General features: G+C 43.0%; 1 protein-coding gene across 2 annotated transcripts; it reads left to right on the top strand.

Moving 5' to 3' along the window:
• Positions 1 to 1,702: 1,702 nt before the first annotated feature.
• Positions 1,703 to 17,365, top strand: spire2 (spire-type actin nucleation factor 2). 2 transcript variants are annotated; one of them, XM_055940352.1, is made up of 16 exons: positions 1,703 to 1,971; positions 2,091 to 2,607; positions 11,076 to 11,119; positions 11,332 to 11,709; positions 11,825 to 11,899; positions 12,035 to 12,199; positions 12,303 to 12,389; positions 12,559 to 12,679; positions 12,804 to 12,970; positions 13,273 to 13,495; positions 14,873 to 15,000; positions 15,133 to 15,270; positions 15,496 to 15,563; positions 15,789 to 15,816; positions 16,524 to 16,621; positions 17,003 to 17,365. In XM_055940352.1, the coding sequence occupies exons 2-16, from the start codon at positions 2,304 to 2,306 to the stop codon at positions 17,250 to 17,252; spliced, it is 2,274 nt and encodes a 757-aa protein (XP_055796327.1). In that variant the 5' UTR covers positions 1,703 to 1,971; positions 2,091 to 2,303; the 3' UTR covers positions 17,253 to 17,365. The 2 variants fall into 2 exon arrangements, with proteins under 2 accessions (XP_055796327.1, XP_055796328.1); XM_055940353.1 differs by lacking the exons at positions 12,559 to 12,679; positions 12,804 to 12,970 and having other exon boundaries at positions 1,703 to 2,607.
• The last annotated feature ends 619 nt before the right edge of the window (positions 17,366 to 17,984 follow it).

Here is a 17,984-nt window from a genome sequence, read left to right as displayed (position 1 = left end):
TACCTGACACATTTAAAGGTGAGGCATATTTTTGTGAATTCATGATACAACAGCTCCCTATGCTAACAGAGACCGCACGCCCAATGAAGTATGTATGTTGGTTTTTCCTTTATTTTGGCAGTTAACTGTACTTTACAGTCCTTGATATGACCCCCCCCCCCCCCCATCTAGTTAAAGTACAATAACTTAGCATCACGGTATTAAGTATAGGGTTCCTAATTGACATTTCAAGTGAAACATTTTTATTTGTCACCACACCACACTTAAAGAGGTGTTCCAGAGAATGAAAACAACCTAGTTATTTTTTAAACCTCCCGTTTTGGACTTGATGTATGGCTCGTACATGCATAATAAACCATCTCCAGTCCTCTCCCAGAGGAGAAAGGCACATAATCCTTATATTTTTATCTGGCATCATTTAGTGTATGAGATATGTGCTCGTTCCTAGTGAGCACATGCTTGGAAGCGAGTGGCATTGCCTGGCTACATGCACTTACCATTAGTTATTTTGATAACAGCGAAAATACATTCAATACTTCGATCAAATCCATGCATCATAAATTGGAATACATTTGAAATTAGAAGTAAGATCTGTTAGACCTTGGTAGTTAAATTTCTCTCTTTCAATAGACTACATTTCTCTGGAAACCAAGCAGAAAATGATGTGCGCTAAAGATGCAATTTTATACAGACAAATACATTAGAAGACAATTGTCAAACTGATCAGAAACACTGCTCACAACCTGTATCTCCTAAATGGTGTCGCCGGTGTATTTTGTTTGAATTTTGGAATATATTGTGCAAAAGACTAGAAGGTTTTTACCATGACACAACACGCGTAGAACTGATGTGCTCGAGAAATGTATACCTCAAACTTTCACCCAGTTTCTATATAAAATATCGCCGTACCTTTCTGTTGTGTCAACCATCCATCCAAATCAAATAATTAATCCATCCAAATCATTACGCGACTTTCAAGGAGTAGGACATTTGATGTAAACATATAAGTAGGCTATAACTTTTAAATTGTATAAAATGACATCCTCACAATCGCTTGCTTACCATAATCTCTACAACAAGGAAGTAGAGACAACCGAACATTGAGGGACAATGTTGATTGGCAGGTGTAATGATGTCCAATGAGGTTACAAGGTTAAAGTGTGAGGCGGGATCAGAACGGCACAGCATTGTCCAATGAGGTTTTGGGATTAGCCCCAAGCGTGTGCATGTCTTTGTGCACAACTGCAGGGGCTTGAGAGCAATTATCTGATGATTTAGTACACAACTTTCGGGGACCCTATTGGCTCTTGGGTGCTGCTTTCAGAACTACTGGATAAAAATATACAAAACTTATGGAGAGTCTCTTTAACCATATGGATGTTTCTGTTCATAATCAACTTGTGACTTTGCTTGAGGGGGAATGCAGACCTATTTATTTTTGGACCAACTGGTGCTTGAATAAATCAAAGGGACAAAAAGTCAATTTATAACTGTAATATTAATATACTCTTTATAAAGTGTATACAAGGGTGTATGAAGGGTTTGTGAATGTTTTAAGGCCTATTCAAGTTATGACACATTTTCATACAATGTTTATTACATATGTATTATTGATTTATAGACTATCCTATATGAACTAATGATGAACAGTCTATAACTACTGTTAAAATACCTTTGCAAGCTCTGGTTATGTAATGTTGGGCTACAGTCGGAATGATTTCCTTGGCCTAAACATCGGGGGATTGAGTTTCATGAATTAATTGCCTATGTGATGTATCCTCTACTTCTGTTTGTTTATCTAACATATTATCTTATATATGTATGTGAGGGCTGACATTCTCACAGCGTCGAGGTCGCCACTTCGACAGATTTGTGGGTTTGTTGGATGACGCTCAGGCTGCGTGAGACGGGCGGAGCACAGGGGATGCGGGGATGCACTGCAGCGGAGCGGATAATCTGTCAAACCTGAGCGTATGATCTATTCTCTCAATTACAATCATCTTCAAGGGTTTATCTATCTCTTCGTCATTGTTTACCAGTACTCGTCTGGCTGGTGGTCAAACATTTTCAACAAGATTTTCTCCTTGCAGGTTGATTGCGCCAATAGCGTAAGGTTTCCTCCTCCTGCCTCCTCTCCTTTCCTTGGCGCTGATTGACATTCCTGCGGATCAAAGATCGCTTTAATTTGCTGTTATGCTAACTCGCAGCTGTGGCAGTTGAGTTGGCGTGCTGTGGGGAAGGAAGGAACCCAGCGTGAAAAGATAATGGCCACAGAGCAATGGGATCGGTAGTTTACCGCAGCCATGGCCAGATCAACAAACAGAAGCGCCAAGGATGGAGATTCAAGGGTGTCCGCTCCCACGGACCGGGCAGAGGCTCGGGACCTGAGCGACCCCAGGGAACTGTCTCTTGAAGAAGTGTTGAAATCCTACGAGCAGCCCATTAACGAGGAGCAGGCTTGGGCTGTGTGTTATCAATGCTGCAGCGGGCTGAGGGTGCCGCGCCCGGCCACTGTGACAGGTGGAGTTTCCCGTGTGAAGGACCCGTCCTCCATACTCTTACTCAGAGATGGGATGGTTTCCCTACAACAACAGCTCTGCAACAACCGTAAGAGAGCTCTGTTAGCTAATCTAACTTCCTGACTGCCATTTGCCGTACCAAAATACCTTAATTAACACCAGCCTAGGCCTACATTAGAGTCTCATTTATTATAGGCCTTTCAGTTATTTCTCAATTAATTTGATATTGATTCGCTATTTGTATGCTGTAATTTCAACACGCAATATTGTTTTGAATGGGAAATTCACGATAAATGCGTCAGTAGCACTCCCCAAACAGAAATGGCTTGGATTATACTGGTAGGCGAAATTATCAATTATTCATACAGTACAAATCCCCCCTTGTATCTGCTAAAGAAGGTTTAGAGAGTTAGAGGTAGCTTTGTGATCTGTTTCCCATTCACAAGCGATTCGGTTAAAGGATCCCAAGAAAATAACTGTCCTGAGTGCACTGCGGGGCCGGGGCCCAAAGAAAAACTCGGTCAGAGTTGCTGACATAGCCTAACGAACCGAGCTATGACATGATAAGATAAAGGATACAACTGGGAGTGGAAAAAGATAGCAGGTCAGTAGATTACGAAATGTTGTAACATTAAGGGTGACTATGGATGTTACTTAAACTGAGAGAAAAATATGAAATCACCTTATCACTCACTATGCTAATGTTCTGTTTCATTTTAAATAGGCTACTTTGTAGCGGTAATAAAAGTAGCCTAAAGAAAACGCAGAAATGATGTCACAACACATTGGACAAAAACGAATCCAATAGTTTAGGCTATAGATCAGCTGCTGAGACATAATTGTATAGGCCAAATTGCTGTCCCAAATATATAAATACTTGTTGGTTTTTATTACTATTGAGAAATGACCAAATTCTATAATGAACAATGTAAATCATAATTAATAGCACTGACAGTGATCGATATCCCACTATAGGGTTCCTGTGTTCATCTTGTCTTGGGAGCTGTTTACTTAGGAGGGGTGTTTCTTGAATATTTTTGTTGTCTACACTTATGGAGTCATATACAGAAGAGAGTCAGTCAATTTAATGAGCGCAACAAAGGACATACTGCATATGTATGGTACATTTGTGTCCTTGCTGATGAGCCAATTATATTGCATTGTTGATGCAGTTGGTCAGTATGGGTATAGTTTACCAGTGTTGGGGAAGCTACTCTGAAAAAATTAATTAAAGCTATTCTTAGGAAAAATATAGTTTGCTTAACTGAAGTTACTTTTAAAAGTACTTCCCTACATCCAAACTACTTTGTGAAAACGTATCATATGTCAATCTGAAATGTCATAGACTACAAATTGCAAGAACAGTCACTTTGGGGTCATACAGCTCTTAGCAAACTTTTGTAAAAAATTGTGTTTGACCAAATGCAATGCTATTTCTCTGTAAACAAATTAACAACAGACTTTCAGCATGCTTATGGAGAAGGGCACTCAACATGCACTGCACTGACACAAATGACTGATGATTGGTTGAAAGAAATTGATAATAAGAAGATTGTGGGAGCTGTACTGTTAGATTTCAATGCAGCCTTTGATATTATTGACCATACCCTGTTGTTGAAAAAAATTAAGTGCTATGGCTTTTCAATCTCTGCCATATCGTGGATTCAGAGTTATCTATCTAATAGAACTCAACGGGTTTCTTTTTAATGGAAGTGTCTCTAATGTCAAACATGTAAGGTGTGGTGTACCGCAGGGCAGCTCTCTAGGCCCTCTACTCTTTTCGATTTTTACCAATGACCTGCCACTGGCATTAAACAAAGCATGTGTGTCCATGTATGCTGATGATTCAACCATATACAGTACGCATCAGCAACCACAGCTAATGAAGTCACCGAAACCCTTAACAAAGAGTTGCTGTCTGTTTTGGAATGGGTGGCCAGAAATAAACTAGTCCTGAACATCTCTAAAACTAAGAGCATTGTATTTGGTACAAATCATTCATTAAGTGCTAGACCTCAGCTGAATCTGGTTAAGAATGGTGTGGCTGTTGAACAAGTCGAAGAGACTAAATGACTTGGCGTTACCTTAGATTGTAAACTGTCATGGTCAAAACATATAGATTCAATGGTTGCAGAGGTCTAGCCGGGGAGAGGTCTAGCCATAATAAAGAGATGCTCTGATTTTTTGACACCACACTCCAAAAAGCAAGTTCTGCAGGCTCTAGTTTTGTCTAATCTTAATTATTGTCCAGTCGTGTGGTCCACTGCTGCAAGGAAAGACCTAGTTAAGCTGAAGCTGGCCCAGAACAGAGCGGCATGTTTAACTCTGAATTGTAATCAGAGGGCTGATAGAAATACTATCCATGCCAGTCTCTCTTTTGCTTAGAGTTGAGGAGAGACTGACTGCATCACTTCTTCTTTTTATAAGAAACATTAATGTGTTGAAAATCCCAAATTGTTTTCATAGTCAACTTACACACAGCTCTGCCACACACACTTATCCCACCAGACATGCCACCAGGAATCTTTTCACAGTCCCCAAATCCAGAACAAATTCAAGAAAACGTACAGTATTATATAGAGCCCTTATTGCATGGAACTTCCTTCCATCTCATATTTCTCAAGTAAACAGCAAACCTGGTTTCAAAAAACAGATAAAGCAACACCTCGTGGCACAACGCCTCTCCATTATTTGACCTAGATAGTTTGTGTGTATGCATTGATGTGTAGGCTACGTGTGCCTTTTTAAAAATATATGTAGTTCTGTCCTTGAGCTGTTCTTGTCTAATGATGTTCTGTATTATGTCATTCTGTATTATGTTTCATGTTTTGTGTGGAGCCCAGGAAGAGTAGCTGCTGATTTTGTAACAGCTAATGGGGATCCTAATAAAATACCAAATACCAAATATAGTACTGCATGTTAACAGAATGTGCAATTTAGCTTATTATCAAATAAAATAAAATTGTATTTGTCACATGCGCCGAATACAACAGGTGTAGACCTTACAGTGAAGTGCTTACTTACAAGCCCTTAACCAACAATGCAGTTTTAAAAAATACCTAAAAAAAATAAGAATACGAAATAAAAGTAACAAATAATTAAAGAGCAGCAGTAAAATAACAATGGGGAGGCTAGATACAGATGGCACCGGTACAGAGTCAATATGCGGGGGTATCGGTTTGTTGAGGTAATTGAGGTAATATGTACATGTAGGTAGAGTTATTAAAGTGACTATGCATAGATAATAACAGAGAGTAGCAGCAGCGTAAAGGGGGGGGGGGGGGGGGGGGGCAATGCAAATAGTCTGGGTAGCCATTTGATTACATGTTCAGGAGTCTTATGGCTTGGGGGTAGAAGCTGATTAGAAGCCTCTTGGAACTAGACTTGGGGCTCCGGTACCGCTTGCCATGCGGTAGCAGTAAAAAAAAGTCTATGACTAGGGTGGCTGCAGTCTTTGACAAGTGTTTGGGCCTTCCTCTGATACCGCCTGGTATAGAGGTCCTGGATAGCAGGAAGCTTAGGCCTCAGTGATGTACTGGGCCGTACGCATTACCCTCTGTAGTGCCTTGCGGTCGGAAGCCGAGCAGTTGCCATACCAGGCAGTGATGTAACCAGTCAGGATGCTCTTGATGGTGCAGCTGTAGAACCTTTTGAGGATCTGACGACCCATGCCAAATCTTTTCAGTCTCCTGAGGGGGAATAGGTTTTGTAGTGCCCTCTTCATGATTGTCTTGGTGTGTTTGGACCATGATAGTTTGTTGGTGATGTGGACACCAAGGAACTTAAAGCTCTCAACCTGCTCCATTACAGCTCTGTCAATGTGAATGGGGGCGTGCTCGGTCCTCCTTTTCCTGTAGTCCACAATCATCTCCTTTGTTTTGATCACGTTGAGGGAGAGGTTGTTGTCCTGGCACCACACGGCCAGGTCTCTGACCTTCTCCCTGTAGGCTGTCTCGTCATTGTCAGTGACATATGCTGAAAACTTGTTGGCTGCTTTTCCTTCCCTCTGTGGTCCAACTCATCCCAAACCATCTCAATTGGGTTGAGGTCGGGTGATTGTGGTCTTCTGATGCAGCACTCCATCACTCTCCTTCTTGGTCAAATAGCCTTTACTCAGCCTGGAGGTGTGTTGGGTCATTGTCCTGTTGAAAAGCATTCCCACTATGCGCAAACTAGGTGGGATGGCGTATTGCTGCAGAATGCTGTGGTAGCCATGCTGGTTAAGTGTGCCTTGAATTCTAAATAAATCACAGACAGTGTCACCAGCAAAGCACCCCCACACCATCACACCTTCTCCTCCATGGGAACCACACATGCGGAGATCATCCGTTCACCTACTCTGCGTCTCACAAAGACACGGCAGTTGGTACCAAATATCTCAAATTTGGACTCATCAGACCAAAAGACAGATTTCCACCAGTCTAATGTCCATTGCTCGTGTTTCTTGGCCCAAGAAAGTCTCTTCTTATTATTGGTGTCTTTTAGTAGTGGTTTCTTTGCAGCAATTTGACCATGAAGGCCTCAGTCTCCTCTGAACAGTTGATGTTGAGATGTGTCTGTTACATGTATTTGGGCTGCAATCTGAGGAGCATTTAACTCTAATGAACTTATCCTCTGCAGCAGAGGTAACTCTGGGTCTTCTTTTCCTGTGGCAGTCCTCATGAGAGCCAGTTTCATCTTTGCACTTGATGGTTTTTGCATACTGCACTTGAAGAAACTTTCAAAGTTCTTGATATACCACCGCTACCTTGTCACAACAAAACTGATTGGCTCAAATACATTTGAAGGAATGAAATTCCACAAAACCAACTATTAACAAGGCACACCTGTTAATTGAAATGCATTCCAGATTACTACCTCATGAAGCTAGTTGAGAGAATGCCAAGAATGAAGAATCTAAAATCAAAAATATATTTTATGATTACTACATGATTCCATATGTGTTATTTCATAGTTTTGATGTCTTCACTATTATCCTACAATGTAGAAAATAGTAAAAATAAAGAAAAACCCTGGAATGAGTAGATGTCCAAACGTTTGACTGGTACTGTACAAAGAAATGTCAATAGAAAACAGGTAAAATGAAACGAAATGCAGCTAGTTTGCTGTCTTTCCAGCTTCCTTTTGAAGTGATTGTGTTAGCTGTGTTGTTGGCTAGCTCCTCTGAACAACAGTGTCCTGACGAGAGAGCACATTTTCTATGCCAGGTGAAATTGCGTATTATTAGCTCATTGTTATGGATGTATCCAAATAAATGTCACTAGAAAACTATCAAATGCAGCTACTTTGCTGTTATTCTGGCTGCACTGTTTGACGTGACTCTAATAGTTTTCTTTTATGCACTTTTACAAATGTTTAACTCCCTCTGTGTTGTTTTTAATGTTTATGTCTTGTTCCCCATATTTCTATGACAACAGATTCCAGGTCCATATTTTGAATGTGGGGGAAATCACAGGGGCAGCAAACATAAAACAGCTCCAAAAGAGATGGAATCTTGAAAACATTGCCTGAAAGAGAAATAACTATCATCAACTGACAGACACATGACAAAAGAATGTTCTCTCCGAGACACTGGCCGTGTCCGAATACCCATACCAGCGTATGTGACATTTTGAAAATAGTACTCCGAATGCGTCATCTAGGCGCGTCAATTTATCTGATTATCAGCTGTTGTCAAACACGTGAGTCTGAAAAAAGACGAGTGAATTCTACCAAAGATTATGCATATGCTGTCAAGACATGTCTCTCCGCCCAAACAATAGGAGTCGCTGTCCACAAAGCGGCTGGCAGGCTGTCTAGCTCCTGCCTATCCTTTCTTTGGATTGGTGGATACATCTCATTCTTGTAATCCTTTTTTGAAATTCAGTGAGGATTGCTGATGTCGACAGCCTGTATTCACTGGAGAGAGATGCTATGCTACTAGCCCCATACCATGAATATGCATTGTCATCTTGAGACAACTCCGAAATAAAGTGTTTTTTCTCAAAGTTGCCAGGAAGTCACGTGTCCTACTTATATCAGTAGACTCCTAACAACTTAAGCATTACAAAACTTATATTCGATCAAATTAACCTCACCTAGCAAATAAGCCATACATTTTTGTTGTTGACCAAATTCGAAACTCTCGTTGACCTCCATACAAAATCTCCTTGCTTGGTTGGCGAAACAATGAAAAAAAGCCCCCTGCTGAAGGGAGACAGATATTCCGCGGAGTTGGGCATCTCTCTTTTCGACTCTCTGAATCTACTTGATCAAACGCCAAATGAGTATGCAGTTTAAGTATGTAGCATGCTAGAATGGGTACTCGGACATGGCCACTGTCTGTGTCATTGGTTACGTGAACCTAACCGGACATAATGAAACCTGTCTAACTGCTTCAAAAAGGATCTATTACTCAGCTTCTGAGGGGCTTGAACAGAAATGTCTTCACCCTCCTGAGAGAGAACAGTACTATGACTATGTGTCAGGCCGACTCTTTGTCCACGGTGCAGATCTATTCAGACAGGCTCTGTTAATCTGGACCTAGTCCTGCTTTCAGCGCTTTGTTCTGGACAGAAGTAGCAGCACTGACTCCTCACCCAGGCCTCTCCACTAGTCTTGGGTTCTGCAGCACTAATGTGCTGAACGTGTGGTTTCAGGCCTCCCGGGTGTCATTAATGACATCTGAGCCGTGCGCTTCTCTGTACACACAGAAAACTGAGCCATTGCTGGCTAGCTGAGTTGTGACTGCAGCACATGAGATATATAGAATTTGACGACTATAAAATGAAAAATGCGCATTCTAGAGTCATGGTGGGAAAATGGTGGGAATGGTGGGAAAATGACGCATTTTGTCAGCATTTTGTACTATATAGTGCCTTCGGAAAGTATTCAGAATCCTTGACTTTTTCCACATTTTGTTACTTTACAGCCTTATTTTAAAATGGATTAAAAAAATTAAAAAATACTCAGTAATCTACACACAATACCCCATAATGACAAAGCAAAAACAGGTTTTTAGACATTTTTGCAAATGTATTAAAAATAAATAACAGAAATACCTTATTTACGTAAGTATTCAGACCCTTTGCTTTGAGACTCAAAATTGAGCCATTGCGAGATGTTGAGATGTTTCTACAACTTGATTAGAATTCACCTATCATAAATTCAATTTATTGGAAATAATTTGGAAAGGCACACAACTGTCTATATAAGGTCCCAAAATTGACAGTGCATGTCAGAGCAAAAACCAAGCCATGAGGTTGAGGGAATTGTCCATAGACACAGGTCTTGGAATGGGTACCAAAAAATGTCTGCAGCATTGAAGGTCCCCAAGAACACAGTGGCCTCCATCATTCTTAAATTGAAGAAGTTTAGAACCACTAAGACTCTTCCTAGAGCTGGCCGCCCGGCAAACTTAGCAATCTGGGGAGAAGGGCCTTGGTCAGGGTGGTGACCAAGAACCCGATGGTCACTCTGACAGAGCTCTAGAGTTCCTCTGTGGAGATGGGAGAACCTTCCAGAAGGACAACCATCTCTGCAGCACTCCACCAATCAGGCCTTTATGGTAGAGTAGCCAGACGGAATCCACTCCGCAGTAAAAAGCACATGATAGCCCGCTTGGATTTTAGCCCGCTTGGATTTTAGCCCGCTTGGGGATGTTTTTCAGCGGCAGGGACCGGGAGACAAGTCAGGATCGAGGAAAAGACGAAGGGAACAAAGTACAGCGAGATCCTTAATGCTTAATGAAAACCTGCTCCAGAGCGCTCAGGACCTCAGACTGGGGCGAAGGTTCACTTTCCAACAGGACAACGACCCTAAACACACAGCCAAGACAATGCAGGAGTGTCTTCGGGACAAGACTCGGAATGTCCTTGAGTGGCCCAGCCAGAGCCCGGACTTGAACCCGATCGAACATTTCTGGATAGACTGGAAAATAGCTGTGCAGCAAAGCTCCCCATCCAACCTGACAGAGCTTGAGAGTTCTGCAGAGAAGAATGGGAGAAACTCCCCAAATACAGGTGTGCCAAGCTTGTAGCGTCATACCCAACAAGACTTGAGGCTGTAATTGCTGCCAAAGGTGCTTCAACAAAGTACTCAGTAAAGGGTCTGACTACTTATGTAAATATGATATTTCATAGATTTAAAAAAAATTAATTAGCCAACATTTTGAAAAACCTGTTTTTGCTTTGTCATTGCAGATTGATGAGGGGAATAATATACCATGGCACTCTGTGTTGCGTCGTGCGTGCTAACAGCCCTTAGCCGTGGTATATTGGCCAGATACCACACATCCTCGGGCCTTATTGCTTAATTATACCCATACAATTCAAAGTCAAAGGGGCAATCTGGGATTCAAACAACAACAAAGAGGACACCCTGCCAATGTTTTGGTAAACAGCTGTGGGGTGGGGCTGGAGAAATGTAACCGCTCTCAAATCGAAATGATCGTTTTAACCATGTATTGTATCAAAAATGTGTGAGATGGATGGAAAACTCTAGACCCTATTAGGGAGGAGAGCAAGCATAAAACAGTGTTAGTTATGAGGCTGCATGCCTACTTTTTTGTCTTCATAGATGACACAGACGGACCTCCCCTCCCACCTATCGCGGAGCGCCAGGTGAGTTTCTGAACCCATCATCCCCAACTTGTAACATACAACACACTGTCATGACAGGTAAATGTCAGTCTCCTCTCTTCTCAACTATGATGCCATCCCTGCATTGCCAGTCTTCATATATATCTTTCAAGCAGCCCTCCAGTCCTCTCTATCCTAACAGCTTGTTCTCCACTGCTATTTATTTCCTTGATCACCGGCATCTGTCTCCTCAGCTGGTCCAGTCTCTGGGCGTGGCAATCTACCAGGCCCTGGACTGGGGTCTGGATGACAGTGAGGAGCGGGAGCTGAGTCCTCAGCTGGAGCGGCTCATTGAGCGCATGGCAGGGGGAGATCACAGCCTGGGGGCTGACTGTGGTGGTGGCAACGGAACTACAGATGAGGGCTACAGTGGTCAGGAGGAGGAGGAAGAGGAGGGAGAAGAGGGGTCTATGAGGCCAGTGGGTACATTACGCCAGGTGATGACACTTTGCGCTTCCAGACTTGCCAACCCTGCACTTGCCCCTGAGCACTACCAGGCCGTGTGCCGAGCCTTGTTTGTTGAGACTCTGGAGCTACAAACTTTCCTGACCAAAATCCAAGATACCAAGAAGGTATGTTCCTGATTTTGTTTATACCAGAGATTACAGATCACTCACATGTAAAGCACTGAAGTCATTGTTAACTGAATAGTGGTGTTATTATCAGTGTATTATAATTTCTCTGTAGATGTTGAAGAAAATCAAAACAGACGATCCTCAGGAAGATAGAGCTGAGATTGATGCACTTAAACACACAGACTGGGTAAGAAGCAGGGATTGTGTGTGTTTGTCTGTGTCACTGTGTGTGTATATGCGGATATGTGTATATACTGTATGATCCTTCATTGGGTTGAAGGGGTGTGTGTGTGAGGTACATGAGTGTATGTGTGTGTTTCAGACTCGTCTCTGGGTCCAGTTGATGAAGGAGCTGAGACAGGGGGTGAAGCTGAAGAAGGTGCAGGACCAGGAGTTTGACCCACTGCCCACTGAGTTCAGCCTCACACCCTTTGAGATGCTCATGCAGGACATCCGCACCCGCAAGTTCCAGCTGCGGAAAGTCATGGTGAGCTGGGTATTGATACTGATAAGAAGACTCTTGATCAATGGATCAAGTAGTTATTTCTCCTGTATTTATGTCCCAGACCTCACTCATGTTCTCTCTGTAGGTGGATGGTGACATCCCTACGCGGGTGAAGAGAAATGCTCATGAGCTTATTTTGGACTTCATCAGGTCTCGCCCTCCACTCAAACCAGTGAGTGTCCCTTTCACTACAATTTGTTTTGTTGACGTGACTGTAGTGTGGCTGTGGCAGTACCTTGTGTGTCATACGGTGTCATAGTCTGAGACTGGGTAATGTGTGTCTGTGTCTGTTTCTCTCGTGTTCTCAGTCTGCCTGTGTGTTTTGTTGTGTTGCATGCTAGGCGTTAGAGCGAAACCTGCCCCCTCCTCCTCAGGAGAAGCAGTCCCTCCACGAACGTGTCCTGGCTGAAATCAAACAAGAGCGCAAACTAAAACCTGTGGACCCACCCAGTTCCAAAAGATGTATGGACATCACTGTCACTACATTAATACTTTGAGCTATACATGTAGTATGTTCATAAAGTGGAATGTATTCTAAGCGAAATGTGTTTGAGAGTTCATGTTTGTGTGTTGTTTGATTCGCCAGCGTTTGGCTCCCTGCCCTGTCTGGCACACACTAGCCCGTGTGATTTCAAATCTACTTCCTGCATTGACCTGTCAGGCTCAGAGCTAGGGTCCCGCCCCACTTCTCGTCTTCGTGTTCTGCTCAAAGCCCCTACTCTTCAAGAGATGGAGGAGATGAACATGTTGGAGGTTAGATGGAAAATAGAAGAGAAACTATATTGTTTTCTCATTTAAATGTACTACCTCTTACTGAGAAATAACACCTACAACATCAGTTATGTTTTCCTTCCTGCTCCTCCTCCTCCTTGTCCTCCTTCTCCTCCAACTCCATCACCTCGTCCTCCACCTCCATCACCTCCTCCTCCATCACCTCCTTCTCCTCCTCTATCTCATCACCTCCTCCACCTCTTCCACCGTCTCCTCCTCCCCCTCCTTGTCCTCCTCTACCTCATCCTCCTCACTGTTGTCCTCCTGTCTTGTTGCTGTTGCAGGATGAGGAGTCTCCAGACAGTGGGGAGCTCTGCCGTGCTGAGAGTTTCCCCACATCTATGAAACGGGACCGCTCCTTCTCAGAACACGACCTGGCTGAGCTCAGGGGGGAGATGCTCCCCTCACTGTCCGACTGCACCCATCTGGAAGGGGCCGTGATGCGGAGGGGTGAGAGACCATGGTTACACGTGCTCTCAGGGGCTGGGCCACCCTCCATGCACAGAGGTCAGTATGCTCACTAAGACTCCTTTCACTACAGACAGTTTCAGGTATTGGTCAGCAGAGGGAGACATTTACTGTAATATGTATTCATGTGATACTGCAGAGCCACTCATTAGACTACTTATGATAATATGGTTTATGAAACAGATATATTGGTATTTTCGTCATGTCAAATATTTATTTGTGTTAGAAAGCAAGCCTGACAAAAAATAATATAATTGCAATTGAAAAAACATTAGTCTAAACTGTTTAAAAAAAAAATGCAATAGAGGATTTTGTAAACACTTGAACGAAGTTTGTTATAGTGTTTATATCTTATTCAATGTCAGGAGGTAATCACATATAGGCCTAATGTGTGTCAATCCATTCCGTAAATTGCTTACAATGATTTCTTGCTCAGGTTAAAAGGCGTTACTATAACTGCTGTGTGTTATTTCATTTGAAGGGTTTTGTGATGAATACTAATCACCATATAAAGATGTACAGATAGTAACTAGCTCAGTAAAATGCTAGAAGGACAACAGTTAATGGGTTTGATACATGTTTTTCTTTCATATCACAACTACCTTATACACCTTTTAATTTGTGAAATATGTGTTGACCGTAGCTAGGAGAGAACAAAAACAAAGGCGGTTCAGTGACGTCTCCTGTTCTACCGCTAGGGGGATGTCAACCCTTTCTCATCACACACATGCCAGAAATGTCAACAATGTCATCATAAGCAGCTGATTTACATTAGCCTACATGTAGCCTGCTGTTGTTTTCTAGTTTTCTGGTCCTCACTCTAACCCGCCTCTAACTCGCTCTAATCCTAGCTCTAACAAGGCTGTAGACTCCTATGGTCTGGTTAGACGCCATAGGAGTCCACACATGTATTTCTCAGGGTTACATAGCGCCTTCTTCCTTTCCATTTTGCATAAAGGCAGGTGAGTCTTTCAAGTACCAATACCTAGGTTGGTACTTAGTCTTAGAGGTTATATCCTGCAGAAAGTATTTCTACTAATACCTAGCCTACTTTTTATTTCCTCTGACCCCAATTTAGTTCCTCTCTTGAATGTTAGAAAAACTGACCTCGTATCATACGCATCAAAGATCCACTGTGATCTGATTTGCAAGTGTTTCTGGCAACATGTGTTAAACCCCACCAAAAACAAATAGATAAAACATGTCACGACTCGTTTATCTAATTGACAGCTAATTTATGTAGCATACACTTTTGGACGATCAGAGCTCGGACTCAATAGAAGAACATGGACTGTGATTCAAAGCTTCTCTCTCTCTCTCTCTCTCTCTCTCTCTCTCTCTCTCTCTCTCTCTCTCTCTCTCTCTCTCTCTCTCTCTCTCTCTCCCTCATCTGTGTCTCCATCTCCCTGTTCCCAGCCTCTCTTCCTGTGCCAGGCTGGGTGCCACCCTCCCCTGCCCGTCTCTCTCTCAGCTCAGTGAATGAGACCACAGAGGGAGTTGAGACCGGCTCCAGTTCTCGGAATGGCAATAAACACCAGTGGATGGTGAGTGGCACATTATCTTTGATAACCTCTCCACACTGGGTGCTCTTTGCTCCACTTCAACCTGACCTGGGCATTGTATTATACTAGCTAACTTCCTCTACCTACTCCCTCTCTCCCATCTCTCTCTGCAAGGAGGAATTCAGTCACCCAGTGGAGAGTCTTGCCTTAACAGTGGATGAGGTCATCAATGTGCGTCGTGTGCTGGTGAAAGCAGAGATGGAGAAGTACCTGCAGAACAAGGAACTGTATTACAATCTGAGGAGAGGCAAGGTACAAGCAGTGACATCACATCCTTTGGTAGCGTTCTCTCAAAGCCTTAATAGCGAGGTTCTATCTACAGTATGATATCATTCTCTCAAAGCCTTATGAGCGAGGTTCTAGTATGATACCGTTCTCTCAAAGCCGTATGAGCGAGGTTCTATCTACAGTATAATAATGTTCTCTCAAAGCCTTATGAGTGAGGTCCTACCGACAGTATATGCATGTGTCTCCCAGGTGTGCTGTTGCTGCAGAATTAAGTTCCCCCTCTTTTCCTGGCCATCCACCTGCCTGCTCTGTAAAAGGTGAGTACACACTACACAGTATGTAGTATTATATTAGTATATGCTCCTTTTGTAATAACACCATAATCAAGTCATTTAAACTTGGTCCCTCTCTGCTCAAGAAGCACAATAATAATGTTGTTTTTGACATACCATTGTGGGTTTGATTGCATAGTGTTCTATGTGTTTTTGGTAGTGTAATTCAGGGGATTCTTAACTCTGCCCCTGTGGTTCTCTCTCCTTCAGGTCTGTCTGTGGATTCTGCAGTGCAAAGGTATCCTACAGTCCCTTTTTCTTTGTCTGTGTAAATGCAAATTAATGTTCTTTGAATGTGTAATGTTTTCTACAGTGCTTTTTGTTAATGTTGTTTGTATTGAAAATATATATTTTACAACCAAAATGTATCTAAGATATTCTGTGTTGGCTCATAATATTATTCTGTGCTTTTAATTATGTCAATTATTTTTGATATGTGCCTTAGTCACCAGACCATTTGGATTTGTGGTTCTGTGCTATGTAGGTTTGAGGTCTGGGCTGTTGAGTTTGTTGTGTGAGATTATAGTTTGTCTGTGCTGTATAGTTCTGTGTTTTGTAAGTTCATGGTTCTGAATACATTGTGTGATTGTGCCTTGAGGTTCTGTTGTGTGTTCTGTTGTATGGGATGCTATATGTGTGTATGGTTATGTTTGGTGGTTCCTTGCTTGTGTTTGTGTACAGTGAGGTTCTGAGTTGTATGAGTTTATGGTTTGGGTGTCGTGTCTGTGGTATGTGGCTGATGTCTTGTGACGTTGTTTCTCCCTCATCCACACAGCCCTGTCTTTTCTCATATTTCTTAATCATATCAAGGCTGCCATTTCCTCTTCACTTTCTGCCGATATGGTCTCACTTAGTTCTTTAAACGTCCTACTCCTCCTCCTCCTCCTCCTCCTCCACCTCACCCATGCCTATTTTAACTCTTCTTTCCCTCACCCTCTGCCACAGATGAAGATTCCTTCCAAGAAGATGGCCCACATCCCAGTCTACACTGTGGGCTTTCACAGCAGCCCAAAGAGCCATGGTCGCAAGAGTGAAGTCTACAAGTGAGTCTTATCTGTCTGTCCGTCTTCATGGTCACTGAACTGTCTTTAACTCAGCAGAAGAAGTCTTTGCTCACCCCAGCCAATAGTAACTTACCTGCTCAATCTAATCATTCCCCTTCCTCTAGATCTCTCAGCATCTGTTACATAATGCCTCTGCTTCATCCAAGTCTCTAAGCAGCCTTTATGTAGTAATTACCCATCTGATTGCTCCGCGGTCCATCTTTAACATCCCCCTGCAAACTCCTACAGATGGGAAGGGCCTGAAGTTGTTCCAAACCATGTGACCTGATCTGGAAAAACTCCAGGCTCAGAAGGTTCCTCGTCATATTATATACTGAGTGCTCCCCTGATGGATTATAACACCTTGCTCCCTCTCCACAGATCTCTGTGTACTCTCTCCCGCCGGTCTGTGGAGGAGGAGTTCCCCCACCTGTACACCAGTGGCTGCAGCCTGCGGGATGTTTGTGCGGACTGCACCAAGTTTGTGGCTGATGTCATCTCGTCCAGCCGCCGGAGCCTGGACATCCTCAACAACACTCCCAAGAGGGAGAGTGCTACGCCCAAACCACAACCACAACCCCAGCCTCACGCATCACCACAGCCACCCACCTTGAAGAGAAAAGACAAGTGAATAGATTGACTGTTGGTTTACCCCGCTTCCTTAGCAGGGTTGCCCCTGTGCTGCACTACTAACCCACTCAAAACACCCCACCATTCCCCCAGCCTGCAAGTACCCCCCCCCCCCCCCCCTTGCTGAAGTGCTTGTTAAGGGTTGTTTCTCTGCCTCTATAGAGAGGTTCATAGGACGTGGCCTAGGGACAACATATAAGTCTGCCTTATCACACATATATTGACTTCACTCCCTGGTCAAATGCACAAGCAGAGAGGAAAGGCAAAATACGAGGGAGGAGGAAAGAGGTGAGAGAGTAATTGATGAGGATGATCGGAAAGAGGAGATATATTTACTGTAGGAGCCAAGAGTTTAAGGTGTAGGGTAAATATTTAGCTCCCTAGTTGCCTTGTTTTAGTTATGAATGTAATATACTCTTTTAACACCAAAATAACACATCTTACATTGACACACCTTCTCAGAACACTGTTTTTTTCTGGAATGTTAAAATGACACTGTGGCAGGCTGAATAGAAGATATATTTATTTCACTATAAGTATTTTTTTAGTTTAGAATGTGCTTGGATTATCTGTGGTCCAACTTGATGATGCATGGTGGCACCGTCTGTCCGACTGTCTGAATGTAATCGGGTCCTAGAGGGGTGAAAATGGTCCTGGAAGGGACCTGTCCCATTGGCACCAAACTGGACTGGACTCCCAGCCTCCTATGTCTGCTGCTTTAGAATGACATTAA

This window comes from Salvelinus fontinalis, chromosome 12 (genome assembly GCF_029448725.1).
Source record: "Salvelinus fontinalis isolate EN_2023a chromosome 12, ASM2944872v1, whole genome shotgun sequence".
Classification (NCBI taxonomy): Eukaryota; Metazoa; Chordata; class Actinopteri; order Salmoniformes; family Salmonidae; genus Salvelinus; species Salvelinus fontinalis.
This window is presented reverse-complemented; position numbering and strand designations above follow the sequence as displayed.